Source organism: Nematolebias whitei, chromosome 16 (genome assembly GCF_014905685.2).
Source record: "Nematolebias whitei isolate Nwh7 chromosome 16, NemWhi1, whole genome shotgun sequence".
In the NCBI taxonomy this organism is placed as follows: domain Eukaryota; kingdom Metazoa; phylum Chordata; class Actinopteri; order Cyprinodontiformes; family Rivulidae; genus Nematolebias; species Nematolebias whitei.
The window spans coordinates 9,565,776-9,586,047 of record NC_056513.1 but is presented as its reverse complement, the minus strand read 5'-3'; the positions used below and the strand labels follow the sequence as shown (position 1 = coordinate 9,586,047).

The following is a 20,272-nucleotide window of genomic DNA, read 5'->3' as shown; positions in this document are numbered from 1 at the left end:
TATAGATCTTAATTTGTATAAATACTGAGCTTCCAATAAAATGTAAAAGTCTGAAGTTTTATCTTATTCCTTCTGCTGCCGTGAAGATTCTGGAAATAAATAAGATTTGTCTTATTTGAAAAAGGTAAACAATAATAAATATTCTGACACCCAGGAGGCAGAATTTGAGGCTCTGAATGGAATAATATATATAATAATATATATAATATATATAATTTCCCTCTGGAATTAATTAAGTATTTTTGAATTGAATTGAATTGAATAAAAATGCTTAAAAACTGAAACGATTTCAGGATCCTAAAATAATTTTCTAAACAAAGCGTTAAGTTTTTCAACATAAGAAATAAAAAAATTAAAAGATTATTTAAATCCCAGCTTTCGTTCAACGTTTAATCGTTGCTTTGGTCTGTTAGCAAAATATCCACTGGATGACTGGATCTGATTTACTATTGGAGACAACAAGACTCAAGATGGCTGCCGTAGACAACAAAACATCTGCGATCAGTCGGTTTTACAGCTGCTGAGCTAAAACTCGTGGTAGTAGCTGAGGGTCGTCCACAACTCTGCACAGAATACTCCTGTTGTGAACGGATCGAGAAACTTCTGAATAATAATAAGAACCAGAAGAACAAGAAGTCCAAGTTGAAGAAGAGGAGGAAGAGCAAGAAACAACGGGTTCAGGTGGACCTTTAAACCTTCTCCCGGCCCGTTTCAGTCCTGTTCAGTTAAACGGGACGGAGCTGCTCGTTTTAAAGGTCCGGACCTGATTTCAGTTCATTCACGGAGACGAGAGGTTCGTTTACCGGTGAGAAGTTCTGAGACGTGAGGAACTGCTGGAGCTGCTGCTCCAGAAGAAGCTGCTTCTGCTGCTCGGACAGAAGAGAAGACCTGCAGCAAACCAACACATCCCTGTTTACAGAACAGAACCAAAACCGGGTCGGATCAGAACTTCTGATGAAGAGCGGGGCTACGTACGGGCTCGCGCTCTTGGGGAACTGGAAACTTTGCGCCAGGGTCTGGGGGTTGAGCGGCGGTGGCTGGGGGCGCAGAGCGGGCAGCGCCGGAGACTGGATCACGCCGTTCAGACCGCCGAGCACGCCATTCAGCTGAGGACTTCCTGCCAGGGACGCCATGAGCCCCCCCACCACGGGCAGAGCAGAGGCGCCAGCCGGACCGACGCTCCCCAAACCATCAGTCGCCCCTCGACCCAACCCGTTGAGCAATGGCTGCCCAAAAGAGGCGGGGCTCTGCTGAGGAGGAGGCGTGCCCTGGAAGGAGAGCGACGAGCTGCTGCGGGACGGACTGGCGGACTGAAGCTCCTGCAGGAGACAAAACGTCCATCTGTCAGTTCCCGATCCAATAAACCCCCGAGACGTTCGTCCACATCGTTGATTCAACGACAGGAAGAATCGGTTTCTGCTTTAAGAGTTAGTTTCTCACTTCTGACGAGGTAACGAAGGAGGCGTCGTTCAGGAAGCAGCTCTTAGAGACGGGACTCCTGTTGGTGCTCAGAGGGTCTGCAGACACGAGAGGCAGAACCAGACACTGAAAACTACGACCCGGTTCTGACAAACTGCTTTGAACGTGAACAAAAATGGAACTTCATAAAACAACAAATTAAATGTTTAAGAAACTACAAGAGACAAAAATAAAAATGTGAGGCAACTTGAAAGTTGGACCAGGTCCAGGTTTCCTCTGAAGACCCCTCTCTTCTTTATCAACAGTCTGTAAAGGTCCTGGACCCAAGGAGACCAGTTGTTGGAGGTTCTGGAGGACTGTTTGTGGTTTATGAAGGAATTTTAGATGTGGACCCATCTGACCTCAGAGGTTCAGGTCCATTTGAAACAAGCTCTGGTCCAGAGAAGACGGCAGCGGTTCTGGATGGTGTTCACATCTGGCTTCTTTGTCTGATAGAGCTTTAAGCAGCAGCTGTGGATGAACTGTGTTTACAGACAATGATCTGTGGAAGTGTTCCTGAGCCCAGAACCAGAACTGGTTTTAATGCAGTGTTGATTTTAAGATTCTTCTGCTGACATTTAAGTGTGTTAATGTCCTTGCACCCTCATACCTCTCCGACCTCCTTCATCCTTATACTCCTCCTCAGGCCTTGAGATCATCAGACCAGCTGCTTTTGGCCGTACCTAAAACCAGCTGAAGCTCAGAGGAGATCGGGCGTTTTCAGTCATGGGCTCTAAACTCTGGAATAATCTGCCCATCAACATTCAACAGGCCATCTCAGTCTCTATTTTTAAATCTCTCCTCAAAACACATATGTACTCACTGACATTTAACGCAGAGTGATTTGATTTAGTATTTCATTGTTTCTCATTACATTTCATGTTTTGATGCTTTTATTCATGTTGCTGTAATATGTTGTTATTAATATTTGATGCTGTGGTCTTTTTTGGTAAGCACTTTGATAACAGTTACCGTTTTAAATGTGCTATATAAATAAATGTGACTTGACTTGACAGTGGCCCCTGAGGGTCCGAAGGTCATGACCTTCAGCCTCGTCCTTTGAAACCAGAGGTTTCTACAGATTGTTCTAATTTGGTGATGAGATTATGACTTGCAGATGATGTAGTCTTTAATTCAGGAACTTTATTCTTAAGGTTTTCTTTAGACTGCTGAACCTCTGCCCGTCTTCTAAGAGTTTCAGTCTCTAAAAGTCTCTTTTTTTTTGTAGCCCGTCTTGTAAATTAAGTTAATTAGCTGTAAAATGTTCCTCCAGCTGGTTTTTATTCATCCCACTTTACTTTTACAGCCTTTTGTTTTGAGTGGATCTACTCTTAGACGTGCAAGTCCTGGGTTAGCCTAGCCTGGAGGAAGACTTCGGCCTTTTCTTCATCCTCTCTGCCTGAAGAGTCACGGCTGATCAAGTATGACCGCTGACAACTGTTTGACATTTGTTGCTAAATAAAACAGGAAACGGAGAAGCTGAAGGTCTGATGTGAAGATGCTCACCTTGAGAGGACGATGGGAAGCTGATCTGAGCAGACGTCTGCAGGGACGCCGAGTGGACGTGGGGCGGGAAAGGGACGGCCAGCTCCGTGTTGAGCAGCTGCAGACGGTCCTTCTTGGCCGTCAGGCTGAGGATCTGGTCCTGGAGGCGCTGGTTCTCCTGCTGCAGGGAGTGAAGCGACTGGAGCATCTCCACGACTAGAACAGAGGAGAGCCCACATCAAACATTTCACTAAACGGTTGTTTCCAGGAGGAAAAAAAAAAAAAATATATATATATAAATCTGGAATATATCGAGACGGAGCAGCAAAAAGTTCTGGACGGGTCCAGATGTTTTTGTTCTTGCACGCGAGACTGAACCAATGAGGCAAAATGAAACAAACTGTAAAATAACTAACAAAACACACCCACTTTTACAATTTAATCAAGTCTATAATAATAATAATAATAATAATGTCAAAAATAAACTGAAGTGGAATTTCTCCTTTTTTAGGTTTTAAAGCAACAAATTTGTTAAAATGTTGGACACAGAGAAAATGTATGTGAAGTTTGAGGACTGTTGTAAAATCTGGTGCAGGTTTACTATTAAACCATAAATATAGTTTGTTGTTGAAGGTGAATTAAAAACAACAGGATGTTTCCTCTCAGTTTCTGAGATTGGACAAAGAACATTTTGTTTTAATAACACTTGATAGTTTTATAACTCGGACGATTGGTTCGCAGAGTGTGCAGCTTTTCTTCAGGGCGTCTCAAAGAACTTTCAAAGCTTCTTGTTGATAAAAACACTTTGTGTTTTCAGTGGGTCGCAACATGTTTGAATGAATGTAATTCAATAAATGATCAGATGTGGAAAAACAAAGGAGAGGTCTTGTTTTGCATCGATTCTGAGTTAAATCGTCATCTGGACAGTTTCTTTTTGGGAGAAACGTTTCGTCTTTCATCTGAAAGACTTCTTCAGTCTGAGGCATGCCACTAAGGTCTGTCACACTCCCACCTTTTCTTCATTGGCTTCACCAAAAAAATCATTTCAATGTTTGAAGGTTTGCGCTTCTAGATTTCATGGGCCGTCCACGTAACTGTGAGAGGTGAACCGTTTGATTGGGGGTCACACGTGAACATGTATGGATGGTTATAGCGGGGCGGGCGGTTGGTTGGTTGCCTTGGCAGTGCAGGCCTCCCTCATTGGACAACAGTAGAGGAACTAGTGATGTAGATCTTAAAACGGTGGCCTTATTCAGTCTGCAGCAGCAACAAGACGCTCCAGCTCTCAGGTGAAAACATGTTTTGATGACGCAGTTCTGAGACGTGACGCCTGATTCTGGAGGATAAATATAGGAACGAATCACAGAGGAGATGAAGAGATGGCGCCGGGCGTGGAAATAAGGCAGCGTGAAGAACGGAAAATGAAACGAGCGTCGGCTGAGGACGTCCTGGGAGGACGAGTGGATCAAAGACGATGACGAGTTTGTCTCAGCAGAGAGGAGGAAGATGAAACGACGCTTCAGGAGCAGATTCATCATCAGTGGAGAAGAGCAGCTTGTTTTCCACACGGGAGTTCAAAGGTTTTTATTGTTTCCTGTAAAATCAACCTGCATGCAGACTTTAACCAAATTTATTAAAGCGCCATGCTGTACCATTCACCGGGTTTTATTCAGTTTCAGTCGCTTTCGTTTATCCTGCAGCTTTATGGAAAACGTACGTACAAAAAATTAAAAACAAAAAAAAAAAACACTTTAAAGTGCCCTGATGCATGCTCAATAATCCAGGTAGAAAAATCCAAATGGATGAAGGATGAAGATGTTCACATCCTGGACAGAGAGGAACGATGGTTTGAGAGAGGAGTAAAGGAGGCCATCTTTGTGAAAAGAAATCGTCCATCATTAAACAGGGGTGGAGGCCTCCGGGTTCAACTGTTCCCCTCTTACAATGCTGTGATTGCTAGTATCACTCAGCCCTCTGTGAGTAGTAAACAGCCATCAGTGTGCTAATGATCCATTGTTAGGCTGATGGTCCTTCTTGAGCATGTGATCAGCGGGTTTTGGTTGTCAGCAGCAAAACTGGTTGATCCACCCTGAGAAGGTGCTATTTAAGAGACTGAGCTGAAAACAGCACCTCAGACTGAGGAAGTCTCTTGGATGAGAGACGAAACGTTTCTAGATTTTTTTGCTTTGTTTTGTTTTTTTGAATGTCCAGAGGACCAGATTGAACTTTTTTGGACTTTAAAGTGCCGATTCAGCGTTTGAGCCGTCTGAACGTTGTTCTTACTGTTGACTCCCATCTCCCCATTTCCATGTTTCTCCAGCAGAAGCTCGATGTGTGAGCTGGCAGGAGGGACGTTGTCCGGACGGGTTCTGACTCCGCCGCCCAGCCCGTCTCTCTGCTCGAACAGAAGAGGAAGACAGCTCATGGGAGACCTGTGGAGGAGGAGGATGAAACTGGTCACTGTGGAGGCTTAACAGTGTGAACGCTGAAATCAGTCAGAGAAGCTGAAACTGAGTTGTTTATGCTTAAAGGAGCAGAACAATAGCCGAAAGCAAAAGAAAAACACCAGCTAAAAACTGAATACGGTAAAATTTTTGCATGAAGGCAAACCTAGTAAAAGGCTAGCTAAAATTTGACAGTAAAAGAAAGATGGATAAAACTAGAGCTAAACATTTTGATAAATGGCTAAAATGGCACAAAAGCTGAAAGCTAATTGAAGCAAAAGGCTAGCTGAAAGCTAGAAGAAGCAGACGGCTAGATGAGCTAAAAGTAGCATAAGTAGCACAATGTTTTTAAAATAAATTTAGACCTCATTGTATTTTATTGGGGAAAATATTTGTGCATCAAGTTAAATATTTAAAAACATTATAAAAGTGAGAATGAGCCGAACGTTTTGATGCGTGAACGGCTAACGGAGACTGGAATCAAAAGTCTTACTGTGAGGAGAGACTCTCTCTCGGCGAGTTGCCCTGACACGGGAAGCGACAGTCGTCCAGGTCCGACTCTGAGGAGCAGAACAAAAAGTTTATGTTTCTGTCGAAGCGTCTTCAGAGGAAGGAACGAGGCTCCGCAAACGCCCGTCCTCTCACCCGGCAGCGATGTCTGTCCTTGGCTCAGAAGCGGCGGCAGCGAGGACGTCGTGGAGAGACAGCTGGCGAACGGCTGAGAGGAGGTCAGGCTGTAGGAGGCGCTGGAACCTGGATGGACCTTCAAGACACAGAAGATCGACATCAGACTGACAAAGCCTCTGCAGGTGTCAAACGCTCGACCGATATGGAACTTTTGACTATCGTTGATACTGATGTGAGGAAAGGGCTCATGTTGATAACCGATATATTGGCTGGAATTTTTGAGCTTTGACCACCCCAAGAATCTAAGTAAACAGTTACTATTAAAGCTGTTTTAACTCTTGAAGTCTTGAAACATGCTTCGTAACGTGAGTTCACATTCTCTATCCTCCACTATTCACTATAAAGTTATCAAGTGTGTTACAAAAATATAAATTAAACAAAGAGACACCCTTCCCTGTTCAGTCACGTATGGTGACGGTCTAATTAGTAATGACTGCAGCAGAGTATTTTATTTTCAGAGAAGTAAAGATTTCAGACAATGCATTTCTTTGAAAGTGACAAAGATATCATTACTAACTCTGAAATATATTAACACTGCGTGAGATTTATTGTTCTGGATCAAGTTTGACAAGGCAATAGCCTATGCTAATTTATCTAAATGTCAGCTTGCTAACTTGAGAGGCCATGTAGCTAATGATAAGCAGGTTGGAGGATTAAACATAATTTATTATTATTGATTTATTTTACAGATCGGTTAAAATAAACTTACCATGCTTTGTTCAACAAAATACGATACACAGTACTTAGTTGCTCGCTGCTTCGGCTGTGCTGAAAGTGAAAGTTAAAAGTGAACAGCCATGACTTGAAAGTACAGAAGGCCTTCGCGTTTCATTTTTCGCAGACTTGCTCTATTACGGTTTTTCAAAGTAAGATTGGACACGACACACAATTGGCTGATTGATGGATGAGGCGCACGGTCGGCATGGAATTTTTATTTTAAATGAATTATTTTGAATTATTTAGCACCTGCTGCACCTGTGTGCAGCCCATACTGCAGGATAAGCTTCTTCCTGCAGCTGATCTCCGTGCAGAGCGGAGAAGTGGGCGTGGCCGAGAGCGCTTGTAGGTGGCACAGAGCAGCTGGAGGCAGAGAGCTGAAGTCATGACATTCTGTGCTACTACTTGTACTATTCCTACTTTGCGGTTTGTCACTTATCGCGGGTCTTCAGGGTACAGATCCCCCGCGATAAACGAGGGACTACTGTAATCCTCGTGCTTCCTCTGCTGGATATATTGTACAATTACGCCTTTAACAAGGAAGGACACGGCTGGTTCCCAGTGTTTATATCGGTGCATAATGGGGCAATTATCACTGATAACGATATGTCCCCAAACGCCCATATCGTCCTAAAATATTGGCCTGACCAATATCGGTCGAACTAGGGGTTCAAGCATGTCCTTTATCAGGAGATGTAGAGCACTTGGCGAGTATCAGATAATGATCAGTCATCACAGCTACAGTTCGTCAAGCGATTATTGGACTAATTGTTTCAATATTCTGGACACATTTTTTTATGCTGCTTTGTAATTAATAAAATTAAAAAACAAATGAACTCTTGCTATGAAGCTAAAGATGATTTGCTCCCATCCGGGAAGCTTTCTTACTTCAAAGCTGGAGTGTGGAGCTCAAAGCTTTAAACTGTACGAGACACTCATTTACCACCTGCAGATAAACTCCCTACCCTCCCTCCTGAGGGTCAACAGGGTCTTTGGTAGCCTGGCTCACATAGAGATGTGGTTTAGACTGAAAGTGACTGGAAATCAGGCAGTTTGTTCGTGACGGGGGACAATAAAGAAATGAGTTGGACCAGAAGTTTAGCACAGTTCTATACCAGACAAACTTATTTTATTTTAAGCTCAGATTTTTATAATTTCTTCCGTGTGCTTTAGTTCACAGATTTATTTACAGAACGTGCAGTTCAGTTTGTGCAGCTCGTCTGAACGCAGCCTCGCTGACGTACCTGCGAGCTGGAGGCGGCGCTGATGGACGGGAGGGACAGGGAGGAGCCGTGGGATGGAAGGAGTCCCGAAGAGAGAGGGGCGCTACACATCCCCCCTCCCAGAGACAAGGAGGTGCTACACACACCCCCACCCAGGGAGAGAGGGGTGCTGCAGACACCCCCGCCCAGAGTGAGAGGATCTTTCAGGCTGGAGTAGATACCTGAGGACAAGTAAACAAACGTTGGGGGGTTTCACGTAAGTTCTGAAACATGTTTGACACCAAAGAGACTCGTTCAGGAAGTGGGTCAGGAAGTGAGCAGCTCATACATGAGAACTGAACCAGGACAAAATCTGCCTCAGATTTAATGAAAACTAAAATAAAAACACAACGCGAGGCAATTTCTGCACAACCTGAAGTGTTGAAATGTTTCCACAACTCACAGCAGCTTATCTGAACATCACAGTGCACACACACGTACACATGCACGCACACACACAGATACAGGAAGTCAAGAGGGTCACCACCCCCTCTCGCTCAGACTCACCGGAGCCGAGCAGAGAGTTGCTACGAGCTGCAGAAAAGCTCCCGGCAGAGGAGGTGAACGAGGCGGAAGAGGAAGCGGTGGGAGGAAGTGTGGAGGGGAAGGAGGGGCTCGTGTAGAGTGAGGAGCTCAACGCAGGGGGCGTAGGTGCTGCGGTGCTGTGGTGATGGTGGTGGTGGTGATCCTCCTCCCTCCTCTCTCGGTTCTTGCTCCCCCGCGGACGGCCCGGGCCATGGCGGCTCTTTTTGTTGCCGTGGTGCCGCCTCTCACGGGGCAGCAGAGGGGGCGTGGCCTTGTCCTTCGGGCCGGCCTCCTCTAAGACGGGCGGCACGCTCATCGGTGACGGCTTGCCGAGAGACTTGGAGGGTTTGTAGTCGCCCGACGTGGAGATCTTGCGGATTTTGCTGCTGCTGCTGAGTCCTGAAGAGGTGGTGATGCGCATGATGGAGCCAAAGGTGGAGATGGTGACCTTGTTCTCGAAGGGGCTGGAGGTCCCCTCGGCGCGCTCGTGACTTTGTGACGCGGCTAACGAAGAATCGGCGGGGGTCAGCGCTGGGGGCTTGTGGTATTTACAGTCCTCTTCTTCCTCCTCATCTTTGTCCTCCCCTTTCTCCTCATCCTCCTCGTGCACCGCCGACCTCCTGTGACGCTCCTTGCGCTTCTCTCCACCGTGGTCGTCCCCCCCGTGGTCGTGCTCTCGCTCCGAACGGGTGGAAGACGAGAACTGATGGAAATCCTGAGTGGCAGACAGGGAGCCTCCTCCAGGAGAAACACAGAGTTAGAAACTACAACCTGAAGCTGATTTATCCAGTAAGACAGAAACAATTCAGGAGGTACCGGTGTTGAACGGGCTGGAGGAGCAGGAAGAGGAGGAGCAGCTCTTGCCGGTACTTCCTGTCTTCTTACAGCGATGACTGTGACTGTGAGAGCTCAGCTTCTTAGACTTTCCTTCACTGTCCTTGGTGCTGTGGTGACTGGACGAAATCTAACACAAAACACACAAACAAAAAAAAAAACAAGATCATGACTGAGTGATGCGTACCTCCAAAGTGGGACATCAACTTTTTTTGTAGTTGCTTTTCTCTCTACTGGCATCAACATTTAGCCACCTGCTGTTATTCACCATAATCCATTCAACTTCATAAAGAAATGAACAAACACTAACAGAGCCTTTTATGGCTGGTAAAAATTGTGCAGTGGTAAAATATTCTGATGCATTCTGACCGAAACACGATAACACGGGTCACAACATTCAAATGTGATCAACTTGTGATGTTTAGTATGGTACAGGTTTTAGAGCTAACACCGTATATATGCTATATATATATATATATATATATATATATATATATATATATATATAATTGGCTCTGAAGCTAATGTCATACATATTAGCTAATGTGAAAGACAAAAGGCTATAGCTGAGGCACTCTTGTTTACGAATCGGCTCTGCTCTCCTCCATCCACAGGGCAGCACCAGACAGCTGTCACATGTGTGCACTCTGTGATTAATGTGTGGTTGAGTGCTAAGCATCATTGAGTCTTGTTTTATGGTCTGGGTGGAACAAAGTTTAGCTTTACACCAACTCCAGAACCCTGCAATCTAAATTAGGACAAGCAGAATGTAATGGATGGCTGTTTAAAGTGACAACAAAGTGTCTTTAATTATTTATCATCATATAATGTGCAACTATTCTGATCTATTTGGGAATACGTTTTGATCCCGATGCTTGCGGAGCTCCGTGCAGCTGAAGCTCTCATCAGCATCACAAACAGCAGCTCTTATTTTGTTCCCGGAGTGACCAAAACGTCTCGAGCAACTCTGAGCTTCGGCTTGTCGCACCTTGTCCACGCTGCTCGTCGTCACAGAGGAGCTCAGGTTGTCCGTGGACTTCTTGTGTCGCTCTTTCTGACGGTTCTTGTCCTTATGACTCTGAAAACATACAAAGAGGCAATGTTGGGTTGGTAATCAGTACTTATTTTATTCTTTGTGTGTTTTTTTTCTTCCTAGAATAAAATAGCTAGCCTCTGTTTGTCCCTCTCAGCTGTTCTTCTGAATCTAGACAAAGCATTCAGCCTGTGTCTGCAGCCAAGGGCTTCCCCGTGTAAATAAAAACCGTTTCTGTAAACGTGTCAGAGCCCGGTGGTGCTCACCTTCCTCTGTTTGTGGTGGTGGTGTTGTTGTTGTTGTTGTTGTTTCTCCTGGGACGGTGAGTCGGAGCGCACCCTGGAGTGACTGAAGGAGCTACTGGCATTGTCGCTGGAGCGCAACTTCTTCTGCTGTTAAAAACAAAACAGCAAACGGATTTAGGGCCTTAAAAACTGTTTTTAGAGGACGTCGTCTTATGTAGTTGTCAAAGTTTATTAAAGGTAAAAATAATCCGTGTAGAGTGACGGTAGCTGAAAAAACAAAGGTTGTTGTTTCAGTGGGATGGAAAGGAGGTGAAAAGTGTCTCTTTACCCGCTTTAATAAAATAAAAATAAAAATATCAAATTAAATCAAAAAGTTTACAGCTAATTACTGTCAGTGTTGCTCAGCTCCTGTCAGGATTTAGTTTTTACCCGATCTGTTTCTATCTCCTGACAAGTGCCAGTTTTATTCATTGCAACGTGTATTAAGACCTCAGTCAATGCATCAAACTGAGGAAGAACGATGAAGAGGAGGAGGAGGATGGAAGGAGAGGGAGGATGAAGAGGATGATGAGACGAGAATGAGGAAGATAAAGATGGAGAAGAGGAATCAAATGACCACGAGGACAAGGATGATAGAGAGTGATGATGAGGAACAGAATGATTTAGAGGAACAGGAGGAAGATGATGAGAGGATATAGTTGAGGAGGGGGGTGATGAGAAGAAATAATAGATGAGAACGAGAAAGGGGTGAAGTTGGCAAAGAGGAAGAGGATGAGAATGATGAAGAGCTAATTGTGGAATAAGGAAGAGCAAGATGAGGAAGATAAAGATGAGGAGGATAAAGATGAGGATAAGGAGAACGGAATGACTGAGGAGGGTGGGGAAGAAGAGGGATGATGAAGAAGAAGATAAGGATGAATATAAAAACTAAGAATGAAAATGGGGAGGAGGATGATGTGAAAGGGCAAAATGAGGAAGATGATGACGGAGGAACAGAATGACTGAAGTGAAGGAGGATGGTAAAGAGAGGAAGGATGTCAAGGAAGAGAATGAGAACGGTGAAGATGAGGATAAGGAGGATCAAGATGAGTAGTAAGATGAAGAGGATGAGAAGAAAAGGACAGGAAGGCGAGGATGATGAGGATGAAACTTAAACAGAAAATCATAAAATTCTGATTATTTTAGTCAACGTTGCTTCTCCCACTCAAAAAAATGTTTTTTAGACCAATCCCACCTCCCTGTTTTAAAGTTTATTTAATTAATTTTTTTTAACGTTACGTACATTTTAACTTTCTAAGTTTTAAAATGATTTGTAAATGCAATTCTTTGAAGAAATACATGTTATCATTATTATTTATAATATTATGTGTGTACATATATATAAAGTTATTTTAAACTTATCTCCATACAATACCAACATAACACAAAAGACTAAATTTAAAACTTTTGTAAAATACTGCAGACAATGTTGGAACTAAACCACGACTCGTTTGATCAGCTGTCTGAGTAAAAAACAAAACGATGATTTAATTCAAGGTTTTAACTTTATCTGACACTAAATATTCTGATAAACACAAACAAATCAGTCCAATATTCAGGCTAAATAGAAGCAAAAATCTTACAACTTTGTAAAAAAAAACCTTTTTTTTTTTTTTTTTACCATTTTGTTGTAGTGGTGCTTGCAGTAGCCGCAGTACTTCACGTTGTCGGCTTCTGGCCCCTCCTCCTCGCACAGCAGACCGGCCATCTGAGCGCTGAGCAAACGAGACGTTAAGAGTTCAGTTTACGAACAAACATTCATCCAACTTCTATCTAGCCTTCTGATACCTTTAGCTTCTATCTAGCCTTCTGATACCTTTAGCTTCTATCTAGCCTTCTGATACATTTAGCTTCTATCTAGCCTTCTAATACATTTAGCTTCTATCTAGCCTTCTAATACATTTAGCTTCTATCTAGCCTTCTAATACATTTAGCTTCTATCTAGCCTTCTGATACCTTTAGCTTCTATCTAGCCTTCTAATACCTTTAGCTTCTATCTAGCCTTCTGATACCTTTAGCTTCTATCTAGCCTTCTAATACCTTTAGCTTCTATCTAGCCTTCTGATACATTTAGCTTCTATCTAGCCTCCTGATACCTTTAGCTTCTATCTAGCCTTTTGATACCTTTAGCTTCTATCTAGCCTTCTGATACATTTAGCTTCTATCTAGCCGTCTGATACCTTTAGCTTCTATCTAGCCTTCTGATACCTTTAGCTTCTATCTAGCCTTCTGATACATTTAGCTTCTCTCTAGCCTTCTAATACATTTAGCTAGAGATTTTCTACCTTACCTTCTAGATACTTTTTTGCTATTTGTACCTACCACTTTGCAAATGTATCTTTCAGCTACTCTAGTTTTTGCTACGTTTAGCTAACCTTTTGACACCTTTAGTTTTAAGCCAACCTTTTTGCTACTGTCAGCTTCTAGCTAGACTTCTGAATCTTTTAGCCAAATCTTTTCCACCGTAGCTAATCTTTGAGCTAGCCTTTTGCTACTTTTGTCTAATTTCACTGCCTTAGCTTGTATGTAGCCCTTAGATACTTTTAGCTAGGTTTTGGTAATTAAAGCCAACCTTTAGAGACCTTAGCCAACCTTTTGTTACTATCAGCTTCTAACTAGCTTCTAGCTACCACATTGCTACATGAACTTTTAACTAGCCTTTTGTTACTTTTAGCTACTTTATAGCTAATTTTTGCTAACATTTGACACCTTTAGCTTTTTGCCAACCTTTTGTTACTTTTAGCTTCTAACTGGCCTTCTGATGTTTAAATAAAATGTTTTCTTAGCTTTTAGGTAATCTCTTGCTATTTTTAGCTAGCCTTTTGCTACGTTTAAAGTCTTTTGTTTTACTTGTAGCTAACGTTTTGACACTAAGTGAGCCATTGACTGTTTTCGCTTTGGCCACCTTTCGGATACTCTTAGCCTTTTTCTATTTTAGCTAGACTTTCTTTACATCATCTTTTAGTTAGCCTTTTGCTTTTTTTAGCTAACTTTTTTGTTACATTTGGTTTTTAGCTACTTCTATCCTACTTTTAGCTGAGGTTGCAACTTCTAGCTTTTAGTGCTCACCACTTGCTCTTGCCGAGAACGGACACTTCTCCATTCCCCTCCCTCTCCGCTTTGCTTTGCTGCTGTCTGTCTGTAAAACTGCTTGTGAGCCTCTCTTGCATTTCTTCCAAACCATAATTATGGACTTGTTTTGATCAGTTGGTCCCTCAACTCAATTTACAACATTTCTTGAAGAGAAGACAGGCTTTAGGCGAGCCGATTTGCCCTGTTGGCACGCACACGGCTGGATATCTCATTGACTTGGAAGACTTGATGATGTGTCTATCTCTGCTGCCATTAATGGATTTTAAGGACGCATATTTAATTGGATTTACGATAACTGGTTCCTGCTTTTTGGATTTGGCTGGTTGCTGGTTTTATCTATAATCAAGGAAGTCGTTTGCAGCAGATTTGGACCCGAACACGCTGCTTGCCTTTGTGCCTCGAGTACCCGGACTCAAATGCTTTGGGCAGAATGGATCAGATCTCGGGGATTTTACTCAGTCACATTCCATCGGTGTGGCCATGTAATTTGGACATTTCTGAACCGAGTGGACCAACACAGACTCAAGGTTGATGTCATTAAGTTCTGCCTGTCCCCAAAACAACTGTGTTTATCTGAATTTGGCTCCCTTGGCTGGCCTTGAAGGCCATCTTATCTGAATTCGTCTGGAGAACATGTGATCTGACGCTCACCACCCTCTCCCTGAGGAATTTCCAACTGATAACCAGATGAAACCAGCTGAATAAACTTTGTGTCATCATTTCAGGACTCTTGGATTCTCATAGTCATTATTCTTGGCCATTCCTCGACATACCTCGATTGAACTTTTTTGAATACCTCGAGAATGTTTATGGATCTCACCATAGGACACTGGCTGATTATTACATCTTTATCAGAACTCTTACAGTGCCCTCGAGAGCATCTATGAATCATGCTCACCGCTCTCGTCGTCCCCCTCTGCAGAATGTCTACATCACTATGTGCTTGTTTGTGCGAGGTGTTTTTAATATCTGAGTTTTTTCGCCTCCAATTCCTACATGCGTCCAGTTTACCACTTTTGTTGTCTGTCCAAACAGGTCTCACTTGTAAATGAGTCTTTGAGGCTCAATGTGACTGTTTAAATAAAGGTTGAATTAATTAGTTGCAGTGTTGCTTCTCTGAGCTTCAACATGAGTTGTTCAGCGCTCGGCATTCATGCTGCATTTTAGCAAATTTTACCCAAAATAAACAAATAAAATAAAACAATAAGCCTAAACTGTTTATTTAACTCTAAAATTTAAAGCAAGAATAAATAAAGTAGCTAAAAACAAATAAAAATGAATAAATGAATGTGGGGATAAGTTCTGCACATGAAAGTATTTTTCAAAGTACTTCCTCATGGAGGATTCCTCGGCCCACCGGCGTTCCCACCTGTGTTTCCTGACTTCGAAGACTCACCAGGTGACATGGAATGCCTGCCGGCAGCCCTGCCGGTTGCAGGTCATGCAGGCTCCGCAGGCCGCCTTGCTCTCCCTCCCGTGGTCCTCGCAGATGTAACACGTCTGGACAGCAGAGCAGAAGCAGGAACACGGACACGTCAGTCATCGTTATCGTTATGGAGTCCAGCTGCTGCGGCCGGGGCCGACGCATAGTGACGGAAAGATTAAACACGTGTTAACGGAGCCGCAGCTGCAGCTCGGCTGTGAGTGATTAGCAAGTTCTGAGGATGAGATTTATCAAACGGAGCAGCACCGGGACAACGGAGCTGCTGACCAGATGTGTGTGGAAGTTGGAGAGATTATTTTAAACATTCTGAAAATGGCGTAACAAAGAGCATACAGCCGTCTTCTGACACGTACGGGCACACGTGAGCCTCCAAAAGGCTGAACCAATGAGCTCTGCATTTGTCCCTCGGTGCGCGGGGAGGACGGGTGGGGGGCAGGAGAGGCCTAGCAACAGGTGCGAGACAAAGGAACAGCAGCTCATTACCTTTCTTACTTCAGCGCTCTCTGCTTCGCCCGCTCTCCCCCCTCGCCCTACATCCCACTCAGCTCTCCGGTTCCCCCCCGGAGGACGTGGGCCGCGCGGTGAAAAGCCGAAGACGCGACCACGCCGAGCGTGCAGAAAGGACGAGCGGCGTCTCACGTTCTCACTGTCCATTGTGGGGCTGTGGAGGAATGCGGGCAGCAGAGTCCGGATGAATAGCTCCGACGGGGGGAAAGCTGCATGCAATTTACTGTAGCTGACATAGTAACATGAAACCGGGCCCTCAAACAGTCACACGTGTGCATCTGTGTGCAGGCAAGCACACGCCAACGACACTGGATGAGGCCATACATCACGTATGGATTCCTTTGTAACATGCAGAGCTTTAAAAGTCCTGCTGCGGCGCGTCGCACGCTCCTTTAAGAGCACGGAGCCTCCATCCTTCTTAACCTCCAAACACGAAGACTTTCTGTAATCCTCACAGCGGGTTTCATCGATAGTTCTTTGGGTTTTCTAAAGGTCTTTTTCTTTTGGACTTTAGCTGCTTTTTTTTTTTTTTTTTTTTACTCATTTTCTGTCCAGTTTGATAAGAAAAAAAGGAATAAAAAGACAATCTCAGTGTGGCGTAGAGTCGGTGTGTCTTTCAGAGTCTGGGAAGGACAAACCGAAGAGTCGGATGTAAAAAAAAAACGTACAATAAAAACGTTTCCAGCAGCCAAACAGAACCTCAAACTCTTCAAGAAGCAGGAAACAAGTCCGCCGAAGACCTGAGAGATGCTTCATCCTCCGGATGATTTCAGCTTTTTGAGCTAAAACCCAATTTATTGTCTGACCAACTAGCTTTAGTATTTTTAAAGATTCAAAATAAAATTTATAAAATGTGACAGAGTACCGGTGACAAACGGCCTAAATGTAAAACGAGAACCTTTTTAAAGCCCGAACGAGTCACCGATCCAAAGAGGAGGAGTTTTAATTAGGGGTGCACCTCGATTTCATTAATTTTGGAAAATCGGTCGAAACTTTCATAAGAAACCGATTTTATAGATTTTTTTTTTGTTTGTTTTAACAACAATTGTCTGAACTTCATTCATATTTCCGAGCACTACTTCATGGCCAGTTAAAACAAGTTTGTATTGTTTCTAGGATATTGTTCAGGAGTGTGTTTTTCAGTAAAATTAGATTAGAAAATTGAAGGTGCGCTGTGACCTTGTAACACCTGACAGTGTCGCTTATAAAACAAAATCAGTATCGGCCAAAATCGGAATCGGCAGGTCAGACTTTTTAGAAATCGTGATCGGCCAGAAAACTGCAATCGGTGCACCCCTAGTTTAAATAGTGGTGGATCGCAGCTTCCTGGCAGTAATGAGGGCGTTGCTCCAGTCTGTTGTGGTGAAGGTTTACTTGTTAATGTTCTGGTCCAGGCACGGTGGAACAGCGGTTAGCGCTGTCACCTCCCCATTTCTGGGCGGAGTTTGCATGTTCTCCTCGTGCACATGTGGGTTTCCTCCAGATACTCCGGTTTCCTCCCAGACCCAAAACATGCCCGTTAGGAACCATTTAGAGCTACGAGGTGTGATTGAGGGCAGTAATGAGACTGTTTCTGCATGTCCCTGTGATGGACAGACCTGTCCAGGGTGTCCTCTCATACAGCGGCTGCTGGGGAGACACCAGCTCCTCGCAAACCAAAAAGGAGAAGCGGGTAAAGAAAAAGGATTTAATTTCCAGTCCATTTACGTTCCTTGCCTCATCTCCGGTGATAATGACAGAAAGAAAAAGAAGCAGAACACAGACAGCCGAAAGGAGTTTCTTCTGTAGGGGGACCGGATCGACTTTAGAAACGAGGAGCTCCATCATCCAGAGGGAGCAAAGCTAATCAGCTGAGGTGGTTTGGAAAACTAAATTGGATGTCTCCCACTGGAACACGATCCAAGGACGGATCAAAAATAACTGGAGGGGTTACGTATCCTTCGGTCGGAGAAAACCTTGGAAGAACTGAGGAGCAGGATGTCTGGGTTCCCCCTGAAATCGTTGCCTAGATCAGAATTTCCAAAAGTTGGGGTTTTGACGTGAGGGGACTTCAGATGATATCCAGATATGCGAGCTCAGACTCCAGTCATGGAAACGTTGAGCTTGTAAATCAGAGCGTGCAGTTTCTCCAGCGTTACCTGAGCCGCAGAAGCACCGGCGCCGTCCTTCAGAACGTACTACCCTTCCAGGACCTGCAGCCCGGTAAAGCTCCACCCCCCCGACAGCCCAACCCATCTGTTCTCTGATTGGATTGTTAAATTTGTGATTGACAGGATATCGACCAATCAGATGAGAGGACAGAACATCTGATCATAATTCAAGCAAGTTAGAGAACTTGAGCGCAGAGTTTTAGTCGTAGTTTGTATTTTATTTTTATTTATTTTTTGCTTTGTATCTATAAACAGACCACAACAAACATTTTGTAACTTGTGTAATTAATTCTTTTTTAAATACAATTTTTTTTTTTTAAACACGCATGTAAAGTCTTACCTCGGGACGCACAAAGATGTAATTCTCAGACATTTTCATTTATAAGGTTCACAATTTAATCACAACTACATGTTCTGATTTACAAGCATCAAATATACGTAACTGGAATTTGTGCTCATACAGAAATCCAGAAACATTTTACAACGATGGCCAACAAGACCATCTGCAATCAGCTTCGTGTTCCTCAAGATTATTAACGAGCACCGCAGGCGGCACATTAAACGATCAACAAACTGTTATAATGGCCCGACAAGCAAGGACCTTGTATAACCTTTGACCTTGATTTGTGACCTTTAAGTGGGGGTGACGAAAATATTACGTGACCTGCCATGTAGGGTCGGTTACACATACGTCCGTATAAAAAGTTGAAGGTTCTTGGGACTGTTGCAAACTCCCCAGGTGGTGTACGCAAGAGGAAATGCGACCCCAGGTTCACCGGACGGTGCAGGTGGTAGAAAAGAGCCAACCAGAACCATTCAACTCCAAAGTCAAAGCACGGCACTTTCTAGAACCCGCTGCGAATCATAATTGTGCTTTGTTGAAGACGACCCAGAAGAACTTCACTGACGACAGAAAAAAAACAAAAACGGAGACGAGAACCAGTTTCTGGAACTGGTGAGACTAAACTGGAGCTTTTTGGCTCAGTTGTGATTTTGGGTTAACTTTTGGAAGAGAACCAAAAAGATTTATCTTTGAAAAAGAAGAAAAGAAAAAAAAAAACTTTGAAAGGGTTTCAGAAAGTTTTGGGAACAAATGATCAAGAGAACTCCTCAGCTGTAAAATGTCACAAAATAAAGATTTGTGCTCAGTGCTGCCACAGCCATAAAAATAAAGCGCCATTAATGAGTGAAGCGACAACAGATCTGTGGTTTGATAAATCTCTCGCAGCAGCAAACCAGTCTGTGGTGGAGCAGCTGGTTTCCTGTTCACAGCTCAGTTATGATTAATCGAGAAATCAACATTTTTAATGACTATTTAAACAAAACACAAAAGGCGAGCAACTCAGATATAGAGTGTGAAAACCAGGAAGCAGACAGCAACAACCTCAGAACAACTCAGCGGCTGTTTTGTGCCGCAGCTTTTGGTAAAGGTGCGTGTTTGTTGTTCCCAGAAAGACTCGTCAGCGAGCGGCTGCGACCTCGACTCGCTCAGCTCGGGGTTTGTACGGGACGTGTAGGTGGAGAAGGAGCAGAACTCTGCTTCCAGTTAAAGCCGGCGCCGTTTCCCCCGTGTGTCGGCACCGCTTCATCATCACGTGTTCAAACTGCTGGAGGACACGACGGTGCTTTCTGTTCTCTGAGGGATCGTTCACACTGGAAGGTCCATGTCGCCTTCAGGTGGAGAACTTAAAAAATAAAGTTCATTGGAGCTGACTGAGCTCAGCACCGCACATGGTAACATATTTCTCAAAAAAGGGGAATGTAATTTAAAAAAACAAATATTTTGAATATAAAAACATTCAGGCAGTTTTTAAGCACCTTAAAGCGTTGAGCGTTCTGTTGAACATTTATTGATGTATTTCTGTTAAAATTATGGATTATTATTATTATTTTAAAAGAAGGAAGAAAACGAGAGCATTGGATACAGCTCATTATACGCCCGTCCACAAACTGTTATACAGAAATCTATAGCAACGGCCCAGACAAGCAAATACCTCGTTCTAACCTTGACCTTGATTTGTGATCTTGACCTTGGAGCTGGGGTGGTGAAAGGTTGTGTGACACGTTGTGCAGTGGCGGTACAAACTCGTATCAAGTTTCATTCAAGTCATCAGAAGTTACGATGCGGACAAGAGAAAGTTTACAAACAAAAGACTCATTTGGTTTTTTTTTAATTAACCTGATTAGTTTTTCTTTGCAGCAGCTTTTTAATAAGAAAACGAAAATTTAAGAGTTTTTCTTGATCGGTGAAAATGGTTATAAACAAGTTTATCAAAACTGTTTTGTTCATTTCAGGCACCTGGCCGCAGGTGTTCCCTGTCCGCCGCAGGTGTTCCCTGTCCGCCGCAG

General features: G+C 43.6%; 1 protein-coding gene across 1 annotated transcript in view; it reads right to left on the bottom strand.

The window, feature by feature from the left end:
* LOC119422737 (protein AF-17) overlaps window positions 1–20,272 on the bottom strand; it is a 29,081-nt gene that overhangs the window by 3,909 nt on the left and 4,900 nt on the right. The window contains exons 5-18 of the mRNA XM_037690132.1: window positions 15,219–15,322; window positions 12,351–12,444; window positions 10,712–10,837; window positions 10,401–10,490; window positions 9,395–9,542; window positions 8,561–9,316; window positions 8,036–8,235; window positions 6,033–6,150; window positions 5,881–5,947; window positions 5,227–5,375; window positions 2,965–3,159; window positions 1,441–1,517; window positions 976–1,319; window positions 804–888 (exon numbers count right to left, since the gene is read on the bottom strand). Of these exons, the coding sequence (XP_037546060.1) occupies window positions 804–888; window positions 976–1,319; window positions 1,441–1,517; window positions 2,965–3,159; window positions 5,227–5,375; window positions 5,881–5,947; window positions 6,033–6,150; window positions 8,036–8,235; window positions 8,561–9,316; window positions 9,395–9,542; window positions 10,401–10,490; window positions 10,712–10,837; window positions 12,351–12,444; window positions 15,219–15,322 (2,553 nt within the window). The remainder of the gene's footprint in view (window positions 1–803; window positions 889–975; window positions 1,320–1,440; window positions 1,518–2,964; window positions 3,160–5,226; window positions 5,376–5,880; window positions 5,948–6,032; window positions 6,151–8,035; window positions 8,236–8,560; window positions 9,317–9,394; window positions 9,543–10,400; window positions 10,491–10,711; window positions 10,838–12,350; window positions 12,445–15,218; window positions 15,323–20,272) is intronic.